A 12267-nucleotide genomic window follows, 5' to 3' on the forward strand; every position below is an offset into this window, starting at 1 on the left:
TCATGGTGACGGTTTCAAACCGTCACCAAAAATTTTTAGTGACGGTTTGCCATTTTTTTGTGATAGTTTTCTCTGTCACAAAATACACATTCTATTGTAGTGCTTGGAAGGAAAACTTACCAAAAAAAAAAAAAAAAGCCTTGGTGCTTGCATGATCATGATGAGTGACAGTCTCAAATCCTAACGTGGCAATCCTCCTTTCATCTTCAATATATCCCAATTAATTAATTCGATGTTGTCGTTAGAGATCTCCACATCTAAATTAATAATCTTCAGGACTTAATTTGTACTAAATCTAAATCAACACATTTGCATGTTTCATGGAAAATGTAAAGGCTGAAGCATGCACCACCTTCGTCATTTTTTTTTTAAAATTTCAGAGAGATTCCTCCAACCTGATATAAAATCTAATATATCATAAGAAATTATTAAGTTTTTACCTCATTTATTTTTATTATTTTTTAATGAAAAACACTATAGACACAAAAGAATCTCACAAAGAGATCCCTCACACTGATGTATTACACTGCTAGTATGCCATGTTTCCACCTATTTTTTTTCTCTTTCTTTCTCCCCTCCCCCCGTGCCACCACCCCTACTCTCTCCCCGTGCCCTCTCTCCCCATTGACTATGGTGGTCGAGAACTCGAGGACCACCTCAGGGTGGGCAGAAGACACCGACAGTCCAAGTGGCACCATCGACATGAAGCTCACGTCAGCTCGCTGTGCACGTTAGTGGCCGGGACCACATTTCGCAAACCGTATGCATGGTCGACTGTGCGCCGCTAGGTGGCTGGGGTGGCGGGATCTATGCCAATGGCTTGTCCTTTGGCCGTCTGTAGTGGTCGGGAACTATCTTGGGAGGGCAAACGACGTCGGCGAGGAGGGAAAGGGGGGAGAAAGAGAGAGGGAAAGGGGGAGGAGGGGAGGCACGGGGAGAGGGGGGAGAAAGAGGAAAAAAAAAAGACGTGGCACATCAGTGTGTGTGACCTTTTTGTAGGATTTTTTTATGTTTCCAGTAGCCCTCTTTTTTAATCCGACTTTCACATGCACTCTCGACTTACAAATGGACGTAGTTGTTATTTTTAAAATCTGTGCCAGGTTTTTGTTCCATGCGCATATATATAACTAGGTTTGGACGAACGTTAAGAGTGCACAAGCAAGTCGAAAGAAGAAGACAAAAAAAACTTGGCTCCCAAAAGTTTTCAAGTGAAGAAGGGATCGAGGGAGAGAGAGATACGGCCAGAGTAGAAATCAAATGGGAAGGAAGCCATGCTGTGCAAAAGAAGGTCTAAACAGGGGAGCATGGTCTGCTAAGGAAGATAACTTCCTTGTGAACTTCATTAAAGTCCATGGCGAGGGGAAATGGAGAGACGTTCCTCAAAGAGCTGGTGAGTAATAATTAATATTTGAATGCTTCCTACCTCTCTCTCTCTCTCTCTCTCTCTCGTCTCTTCTCTATTCATTCCTTAATGTTGTGCGTTTTCCTTCGTTCTGTCTTTTTCACTTTTGTATATAGTTTATTCACGTTGATAAATCATGTCAAATTTGGTAGGGCTGAAGCGATGTGGGAAGAGTTGCCGGTTGCGATGGTTGAATTATCTAAGGCCAGATATCAGGAGAGGCAACATTTCTTCGGAAGAAGAAGAGCTCATTATCAGACTACATAAGCTCCTCGGTAACAGGTATCGGAAATCTTCTTCTTAATTTCTTTCAAAGTGTTTAAAAGTTTATCAGAAAATAATACAACTGATCATGAGTAGAGTTCTTTGCAATTTTCCCCCAAATATTGTCCTCGATCGAGAAAAAGGGACGGAATGCGTAGTAAAACTTAAATTAATGTCCACAAATGTGTAACAATGAACATGTTATATATATATATATATATATATATATATATATATATATATATGCTGTTGTTGTTTCTAGTGAATTATGAAGTTGGATAGTTATATATATATATAAGCTCGAGTACTGACATCGGACTTATCCGGCAGTCAATTATTGATCAAAGTCTTTAATTATGACCAGAAAGTAATCCCCAGTTTTTTTAATAAAGGGTTGCGGCCCTATGTATGTACAAAATCGAGGGGACGGGTTTACTGATCAATGCTTGGGATATGGTACGTGGGACCGGCTTTACTTTGTGCTAATATTTAAGATGAGTAATGCTAGATACGATCGTTGAGTGCGCAAGCGCCATACAGTCATTTTGAAAAAGAGAAATTTATTATTAAAAAAATTTTATTTTTCATGTAGGTTTTGTATTTATTAACTTTTTTTCAAAGTGATTACATGGAACTTGCTCACTCACGACTATAACTATCTTTTTTGTTTAAGATTCCTCTTATTTATAATGTATACATGCATTCTCAAAATACCCTCGATATGTACGTTATGAATTAATTAAAAATTATCCTCTACTTGCTAATTCTGATCCTCATCACCACAATAATCATATTTCTGACAAGAATTCAGAACGTCAAAGTACTTGTTTAATTAATGAAGATCCCAAGTTGATCAGCAATATTGCAACCTCGGATTTGATCTAGAAACCATGCATTTTATGCTATCCATGGTTTATTCCTGTTCATACAAAAAAACTCATAACTTGCTCTAGAAGAAATTCGTTCATGAATTATCTCTCAGAGAGAATGCATGGAATAAAAAGATCAAATAGGTGCCATTAATTCAGGATAATCGATCTTCTACTACAGAAGTGATGTTATCATTATCGATCGTTAGTTCTATTTTTTGCACGAATAAAGCGAGTTAGTAATCACATTGTCATGTACGTGTGTGCAGGTGGTCACTGATCGCAGGCAGATTACCGGGACGAACAGACAATGAAATTAAGAATTACTGGAACACCAAGTTAAGAAAGAAGGTGCAAGGTCATGATCACAACAATATTTACGATTCTAGTAAACAAGAAGATAATACTGAATTAAAAGACAATAAGCTGGGAAGTATGACGCCGGTCTCCGATATTCGAGGAAGAGGACCTCTAGAAACATCTCAATCGGTAATTCGGCCAAAAGCAATGAGGTGTGCAAAGGTTGTAATGCCATGGCCACTAATTGATAATGGGATGGTCAATAATCATGCGCATACGATCCCTGATGGAGATAGTGAAAGCTCATGCTTTTCAGCTCAAAGGGACAACAATTCCTATGGTTTTCTAATGGATTTTGATGTCAATGACCTTTTGATCTCAGACGTTCTATATTCAGATGGCCATCAAATTCATAAAGATCAAATAGTTGAATGTGAGAACCTGGTGGATGGAGGAGTACTTGAACCCTGCAAGAACATGCCAAGTAGTACTAGTGTTGAAGATCTTGCAGTTTCTGGACATGTCGAAGCCAAGTTTGAGGATTCATTATTGGATGTAGTGGCGGCTGAGAATTGGAGAGTAAGTACGGACCACCCAGTTCAACCAAATGCAGATTCTTTGGATCTTAAGACATTGGCAGCTTTTCTAAATTTAGAAGATGATCATGAGTGGATTAATTGAATTAACTACTATATATATATATGAATAAGCTATATTGATTCTGCATGGAAACATGTGGTCTTGTAGCTAAAGTTGTGATTTCCAGTAGGTAATGGAATGTGGTTTTATGTATTTAAAGATCTAATAATATTATTGTAGCTTGAAGGCCGTAATGACACGAGTACTTCTTCATACGATCGTAACTAATATTGATCACTGGGTCGATCTATTCCATTCTATTCTTATGCAGTACTGGTTGCTTTAACTCGGTCTTGGTAGTGCTACCTCCGGGTCTGAGGTTTGAATCCTCTTGATCATGGGTACTACAAACAATTTTTACAAACCATCAAATCGTGAGAATTAATTTTTCATAAATTATTATATGAGGTGCGTGATGAGAGATAGAGAGAACTTGGGCACAAAATAGAAGGATCTAGAATTACTTCGTATATTTCATCAAACAGTAAAAACAAAATATAGTAAAAGTGAATAACACTCTAACTAAGGTGCACGTGCATACAGGTGATTAAAATAAACATTAATACACTAATAGGCCCCCTCAAGCTGGAGTGTGTAAATTAATAACACCCAGCTTGGATAAAAGGCTATGAAATCTATCTGTTCCTAAAGGCTTAGTAAAAATCACCTAATTGATGTTCAGAAGAAACATGTAAAGTAATTACAGTGCCATTTTGAATCAAGTCTCTAATTAAATGACAATCTATCTCAATGTGTTTTATTCTCTCATGAAAAACGGGATTAGCAGTAATATGTAAATCTGCTTGACTATCACAATACAAAACAGATGGAGAAGAAAAAACAATTTTGAAATCAGCAAGTAAAGCAATGAGCCATTTTATTTCGCAGCAAGTAGAAGCCATTGAACGATACTCAGCTTCAGCAGAGGATATAGAAACAGTCACTTGTTTCCTGAACTTCCATGAAATCATTGAATCACCAAGGAAGATGCAGAAACCAGTGATGGATCTTCTGGAATCAGGACAAGTGGCCCAGTCTGAGTCACAAAAACCTTTCAGCTGCAGAGAGGATGAACTGGGAAAGAACAGCCCTTGACCAGCAGTAGCCTTAACATATCTTACAACTCTGAGAGCAGCATCATGATGAGATTGGCGTGGATGATCCAAAAACTGACTTAAAGCATTCACAGAATAAGAAATGTCAGACCTAGTGAGTGTCAAATAAAGAAGTCTACCAATTAACCTTCTATAAGATGCTAGATCATCAAGTAAAATGCCAGAAGTTTTAGTTTTGGACAATCGTAAATCCTGATCCATAGGAGAAATGGCTGGCTTACCAGCAAGAAGACCAGAATTAGTAACAATCTCAAGAGCATATTTTCTCTGAGAAAGAGAAATACCTTTAGTAGATCTTGACACCTTAAGACCCCAAAAATACCTCAAATTGCCAAGATCTTTTAGCTTGAAATGTAAATGCAGAAATTCCTTAAGGTTAGCAACAGATGTGGAATTATTAGAGTCAATAACAATATTATCAACATAATAAAAGAACCATTAGAATACTTTTAAACAAAGAATAATTAGATTTAGACTGATTAAAACCATAAGTAATCAAAGTGGAAGAGAACTTAGATAACCACTGATGAGAAGTTTGTTTTAAGCCATAGAGAGACTTAAGTAACTTGCATACCCGAGTGTCTCTAGGTTTCAAAAAATCAGGTGGTAATTTCATATAAACTTCTTCATCCAATTCCCCACGAAGAAATGCATTGTTTACATCCAGTTGATGTAATTCCCAATTGTGAATAGCAGCCAAAGCAAGAAAACAACGAACAGTAGTAAGCTTTGCAATAGGGAAAAAAATATCAAAATAATCAATGCCCTCACATTGAGTATAACCCTTGGCTACTAAACAAACCTTAAATCTCTCTAAAGTGCCATCAGATTTCAACTTGCACTTATATACCCATTTATAACCAATTGATTGCTTGCCAGTAGGTAAATCAGTTAAAACTTACGTATTATTAGTTTCAAGAGCATTGATTTCAACTGCCATTGCATCCCTCCAATGAGAATATTTGATGGCTTGGTGAAAAAAATTTAGGTTCATATAGAGAGTCAACAGAAGAATAAAAATGTTTATAGGAATTGGAAAATTTGAAATATGAAAAGAATGAAGAAATATGATAGACAATACCTACTGCTAAAGAACCATCAACCAGTGAAGAAGGAGTAACTTCATTAGTTTTGATCAAGGAACAATGATAATGTTGCAAGTAGTCAAGTGGTCTTCTATTTCTTGTGGATTTTCGGGTAGGAATAGAAACATAATCATTTTCTGGAAGATTCGGACGGGATATTAGATGATGTATGAATATCTAGTTGAGAATGAGATGGAGACTAAGAAGGATTTAGAACAGTGTCTGATAAAGAGACTGGCAAAACAGGGTCATCAAGGAAACCAGAATCTAATGGAGTTATAGAATCTGATTTGAAAGGAAAAATATTCTCATGGAAAACAACATTTCTTGAAATTAAAAATTTGTGCATATGAATGTTATAGAGTTTATACCCTTTTATGTCAACTGGATATCCAAGGAATATACAAGCTTGAGCTCGAGGAGAAAATTTGGTTGAAAAACCACCAAGAATGGATGCATAACAAAGGCAACCAAAAACTTGAAGATGATTATATTGGGGTTTAACAGAAAATAACACCTCATATGGTGATTTATTGGAAAGAATAAGAGTTGGAATTTTGTTTATAAGATAAACAGCAGTTAAAACACAATCACTACAAAAATTTAAAGGTATATGAGATTGAAATCTGATGGCTCGAGCAACATTTAATATATATTGATGCTTTCTTTCAACAATAGCATTCTGTTGAGGAGTATATACAAACTAAGTTGATGTTTAACCCCTTTATCAGCAAAAAAAGATTTCATATCAAACTCCAAGGCATTATCAGTACGAACAGTTTTGATTTTTGAATTAAACTGAGTCTCAACAAAGTTAAAAAATGCTTGTATATAAGATTGAGTTTCATTTTTTAACTTAAGTATATCCAAGTATACCTACTAAAATCATCTACAATGATTAAAAAATATTTGAAGCCATTATAAGAGGGTATAGAAAAAGGTCCCCATACATCACAATGAATGATTTCAAACACAGACGTTGTATGAGATGTACTCAAAGGAAAAGACAGTTGTTTTGTTTGGCAAGAGAACATATATCACAATGATTAATATGCTAAGGTGTAAGATCAGAAAGGTCAGAAGCAATGTCATGTAATCGAGAATTAGAACTATGTCCAAGTCGACAATGTCATATGTAGGAATTACTTCTAATAGAATTACAGTGAGGTGAAGTATCATTATCAACAGATTTACAAGAAATAGAAGTAATGCCTGGTACTTGCACTAAATGATATAGTCCTTGTGATTGCTTAGCTAATCCAATCGTCCTCCAATTGGAAAGGTCCTGAATATAACAGAAATTATGTAACAATAAAAGAAAACATGATAACTGTGAAACTAATTTGCTTACTGAAATAAGGTTGAAAGTAAATGTTGGAACATACAAAACATCAGTTAGAACAAAGGAATCAGAAAGTCTAATTGTGCCCTTATGTGTTACTTGAGTATATAACCCATTAGGTAATTTGACAGAAATATTGACAATGGAATTTATGGAAGAAAAAAATGGATAATTGACCAATCATATGATCGGTTGAACACGAATCAAGAATCCAAGAATGAGATGGACTAGAATTATGAGTATGATTAGCAAGAACAATGGAAGTACCTGAAAAACAAGGATCAGGTGTGGAGGCTACAGAAGAATTAGAGGGTGCAGAAACTGTTCGTGCTTGATTTATAGAGGGAACATTAGATTGAGTTTGAAGAAATGTAATGAGTTGTTTACATTGCTCTTGAGAAAAAGGAAATGATTGGGTTAAAATAGAATCGGAAAAATTAGATTGGCTAGCAGACACTTGATTAGCATTAGGGTTTCGGGATCTCAGTTTGTATTCAGGAGGATACCCATGAATCTTGTAACATTTATCAACAGTGCCCTGATAAACCACAATGTGTATAGTGTGGTCAATCCTTCTGAGGAACAAAAGTCTTGCCATGTTTAGATCCATTAGGTCCAGGTGGTCCAGTAGATCCACAATTAAAATCTCCAGTAGAATCTTTATTTGAAAACATAACAATAGATTCAGTAGGAGTTAGAGAATCAGATACAATTTCTCTCTGTTTCTCTTCTTGTAAAACAAGAGAGAAAACCTTATTAATTGGGGGAAATGGATCAGAAAGTATAATCTGACAACGCAGATGAGCATAAGATTCATTGAGGCCCACCAAGAACTGTAGAACATAATCTTCTTGTTGAAAATCAACGATTTTCTTTATAGCTCCACAAGAACATGAAGGCAGAGGGCGAAAATGAACCATTTCTTCTCAGCAACTTTTTAAACGGGCAAAATAGAACTTATAGATGAAGCTTCTTGAGTTAAAGAAGCAATGTTATTTCGGATCTGAAAAATACGAGGGCGATTGCTTTGAGCAAACCTTTCCTTTAGATCGTTCCACATCTCCTCTGCAGAATTGATATGGATGAAAGAGGATGCGATCTCCTTCGACATAATGTTGAGAAGATATGACAGAACCACTGTATTACACTGGATCCATGCACTATGCACCGGATCTGAGATAGGAGGCAGTGGCAAAGCACCATTCACAAAACAAAGCTTATTCTTAGAAATAAGGGCCATGGACATAGACCGGTTCCAAGTAAGATAGTTATTGCCGTTTAGCGGCTGAGAGACGAGAACGACACCAGCATGGTCACCGTGTTGAAGATAGAAAGGATTAGAGTAATCCTCATGTTGATGAGAAGGAGCAGCGGGAGGAGGGGAGGTAAAGAGTCAGAGGCCATTTTTGAAATGAGACGAAACGACACCAGCATGGTCACCGTGTTGAAGATAGAAAGGATTAGAGTAATCCTCATGTTGATGAGAAGGAGCAGCGGGAGGAGGGGAGGTAAAGAGTCAGATGCCATTTTCGAAATGAGACGAAACGACACTAGGGTTTGTTTACATTTGATACAATGATGAGAGATAGAGAGAACTAGGGCACAAAATAGAAGGATGTGGAATTACTTTGTATATTTCATCAAACAGTAAAAACAATATATAGTAAAAGTGAGTAACACACTAACTAAGGTGCACATGCATACAGGTGATTAAAATAAACTTTAATACACTAATAGTGCACGCACTTGTGGAAAACTCATTGCTGAAAGCATCATGTGCATCCATAAATTAATCGAGACCTTGTTCTCAGACATCCAATAACAAAAAAAAGAAAGAAAAAAGACTAGCTAGGAAAGAAGAACAACAAGAAAATTCTGGCATCCATAATTAGCATCCATATGTAACGTAAATGTAAATGAAATGTTAAGGTTGCATTCCCCTAGTACTAGATAAATATAGAACACTTGATAATTGATTTATATTAATCTAAAAAACAGGTAAGTGTTGTTGCATGTGATCAATTTGAAGACGATAATATATATATATATATATATATATATATATATATATATATATATATGTCCATGCAATATTCACTATTTAGATATTTTATTTGATAGTTTTAAGTATGCTATCATATATATCAGTTTTGTGACATCCCGACTCCTACATACAAAAACGTGAAAATAGTGATGTCGGGATGATGATAACATGGACCACGCATCCCAAAGATATGTGCTCAAGTGTGTGTAATATGCAAGAAGTGCACAACAAAAGTCGCAGCGGTTTATTAAAAGTTAACCAACTATGTACCAGAAATTTAAATACAAATATCCAAAATAAATTACCCTTAAAAAGTTATATAGTTATCTAATATAAATATAATACAAACCAAATACATAGCCCAAAAGTGGGAGACAAATCCCAATATACGAGCAAGTGATCCCAAATCACTTCTCCAGCGAAGCTGAATCCTCAAGCTCTTTGTCCTCATCTGCATAAAAATCTGCGATACCATAAAACAGTACTATAGGATATCGAATACCGTGAGATTATGAATCTCAACAAGTAATCAACCAAGCAACCCAAGAGATAAAAATGCATTAATGCAGCCAACAAATATGAATACATGACGAAACACAAATGTAACCAAAAATCTCGTTTTTTTCGAAAATGATTATTTTCTAACGCACGCCAAAAACCCCCATTTGACAAAAAACACACATGAATAATATCCGTCATTTTTTCAGAAAATGTGATCGTGACCATTAAATCATAAACCGACAACATAATCATTTATCGGACACTATAGGCGGGAATCACATGCGAGACTATTCTACTATCCCTACTTACCCTACTATGTGCACCGTAGATAGGAATCACAGATGGGACTATACCACCATCCCTACTTACCACCATCTCTACAGTTCCCTTTTCACACAAGAGGTACTTATCAGAGCACTGTTGGCGGGAATCACAGGCGGGACTCTACCACCATCCCTGCTTACTATCATCCCTATTGCATGCACCGTAGGTGAGAATCACAGGTGGAACTACACTACCATCCCTACTGCGTGCACCGTAGGCGGGAACCGCAGGCGGGACTATACCACCATCCCTGCTTATCACCATCCCTACAATCTCTTTTCCTTTCTCCCAAACTAGTCAATCCAATCATTTCAAACATACTCAAAATTATTTGTCACATGAAAACTCAGTATTTCAAGTATACACATGAACATGTATGCAATTATGCAAAAACCCAATTTTCAGTAACAAACATGAACATGAGTGTAAATGCATTGTATATGACAAAACACAAATATTCAACAACTAGTAAATCACAACATAGTCCAAATACGCAAACAACTCCATCCTCCAATCCAACCGACTTCCTTACTTCTCGGACTTAGTCAGGCATAACCAACCAGTTCACAATAAATATGGGTTAGTGCAAAAATATATTTAAATTTCAAAAGTTCTTTGAAAAATTACTTACAGTGCTATAATATAATTTTCGAAGGATCACAGAGGTGCTAGAAGTGGCGGCACAGCAACATAACAGTGCAAAATGCATTATGGTCGTGGGTCTCAAAATGCAAGATTTTGAACGGAAGCAAACGAAGACTTGAGATTACTAGGGAATGGCTTAGGGATCTCGGTGAAGCTAATGGTGGTGGTGGTTGGCCGTGGGTGGTGGTGTAGAGAGTGGTTGAATTCCAAAAAGCCCAAAACGGAAATGGAGTTGGATGGATTTCATCGGTGGAGGATCAGAGCTGAGGATGGGTGAGTTAGGTAGCAGGGGGATAGCCGGTGAAGTGGTGAAAATATGGTGGTTGATGGTGGCGTGATGGCGGCGCTGGAGCATAAAGGCCGTGTTGCTTGAAGCTGTTCGTGGAGACTCACGGCGGCGCGAGAGGGGCTGGAAATTGAGGGTTGAGGTCGCTGGCCAATGGGGAGAAGAATAGAAGGGGCGGTGACGAAGATGGGCGGCACATGGTTGTGCTGGGTGGAGGACAACACACGGATGAGAAGAGAGAGAGGAAATCATGTGGAAGAAGGGAGAGAGAGAAGAAAAAGAAATAAGGAGAAAGAAAAAAAAAGAAAAAGAGGAAAAGGAAAAAGGAAAAAGAAAAAGTGAGGGAAAGAAATGAGGTTCAATCTTCATATCTTGGGTTACACAAATGATCCAACGAAAATAATTTCAAAACAATGAGTTAAATAAAACAATTTAAACGTAGTGACTAAATAAAATAAAATAATTAAATTTAACAATAAACTAATTTAAAATAAAGAGCAATTTAAAAAATGAACAATAATTAATAACAAGAAAACACATTGAATTAACAATTAAAAATCTTAAAATAGTATCACGTAAATTATCTAAAATTTAAAACAAGAAAGCCCATCATCTTAATAAATACAATAATTACTTAGTCAAAATACACGTAAATATTGGATATCACAAGTTTGGTCCACAAATAATCGAGAAAAAATCTCATTTTGCACCACAAAATTAATTATCATATTTCTGATCTTGATTTGCATCTCAAAACAACTTAAAAACTTAAATTTTTACACGAAACTACAAAATTAATGGCGTCACTATCCAACGCTAAGATTTGTTGAGGGTCTTAAATTAAATAATCATTTCTTTTAAATGGGCCTTATAAGCCCAACCTACACTAAAATTCGTTGATCACTGGGGAATTCATGAGTTGGTCACTTCTGCATAATATATCATTATAAAATGCTAATTAAACACAAATATATATAAAACCAAGGCACGTAACAGAACATCATGATGATCATGATGAGAATACTTAACCAATATTTGCTTCGTTAATTAAGAAAAATGCTAAATATACTTAAGAAAAACATACAAAAAATTTATGTCTCCACATATAAGTTATTGATCATGAAAATCATGAAATTTGAATTTAAAAAAAAAAACTAACAAAATAAATTTTGTAAGTAAAATTGTAAGTACATATATAGCACTGCTCATTAATTAATGCTAACACTTACAACGTACAACGTCAGCCAATCTTCAAAACATTTTTTCTATCCGAATTAATTATATATATACAACCATTATAAGGGTAGTAATCTAAAGACAAATTATAAGGTTAATATATATTGTTAGCAAGAATAGCAATTAGGCAATGCTATCTCCAGCTATCCAAGTCACTACAACAAATTTGAGATTTTGGGACGAAATTATTTAGGGACGAAATTTTTTTATCCCTA

General features: G+C 35.9%; 1 protein-coding gene across 1 annotated transcript; it reads left to right on the forward strand.

Moving 5' to 3' along the window:
• Nucleotides 1-1144: 1144 nt before the first annotated feature.
• Nucleotides 1145-3516, forward strand: LOC121249449 (transcription factor MYB1-like). The gene is made up of 4 exons (XM_041148159.1): nucleotides 1145-1390; nucleotides 1555-1684; nucleotides 2805-2968; nucleotides 3011-3516. Exons 1-4 carry the CDS (start codon nucleotides 1258-1260, stop codon nucleotides 3514-3516), a joined length of 933 nt encoding a protein of 310 aa, XP_041004093.1. The 5' UTR covers nucleotides 1145-1257.
• The last annotated feature ends 8751 nt before the right edge of the window (nucleotides 3517-12267 follow it).

Source organism: Juglans microcarpa x Juglans regia, chromosome 2D (genome assembly GCF_004785595.1).
Source record: "Juglans microcarpa x Juglans regia isolate MS1-56 chromosome 2D, Jm3101_v1.0, whole genome shotgun sequence".
Taxonomy (NCBI): domain Eukaryota; kingdom Viridiplantae; phylum Streptophyta; class Magnoliopsida; order Fagales; family Juglandaceae; genus Juglans; species Juglans microcarpa x Juglans regia.

What these genes read in the sequence shown, in the direction of transcription:
- LOC121249449 (XM_041148159.1), top strand. Translation starts at nt 1,258, where the DNA reads ATGGGAAGGAAGCCATGCTGTGCAAAAGAAGGTCTAAACAGGGGAGCA. An exon ending in AGACGTTCCTCAAAGAGCTG is followed by an intron (nt 1,391 to 1,554) that starts GTGAGTAATAAT and finishes CAAATTTGGTAG; the next exon opens with GGCTGAAGCGATGTGGGAAG. An exon ending in CATAAGCTCCTCGGTAACAG is followed by an intron (nt 1,685 to 2,804) that starts GTATCGGAAATC and finishes ACGTGTGTGCAG; the next exon opens with GTGGTCACTGATCGCAGGCA.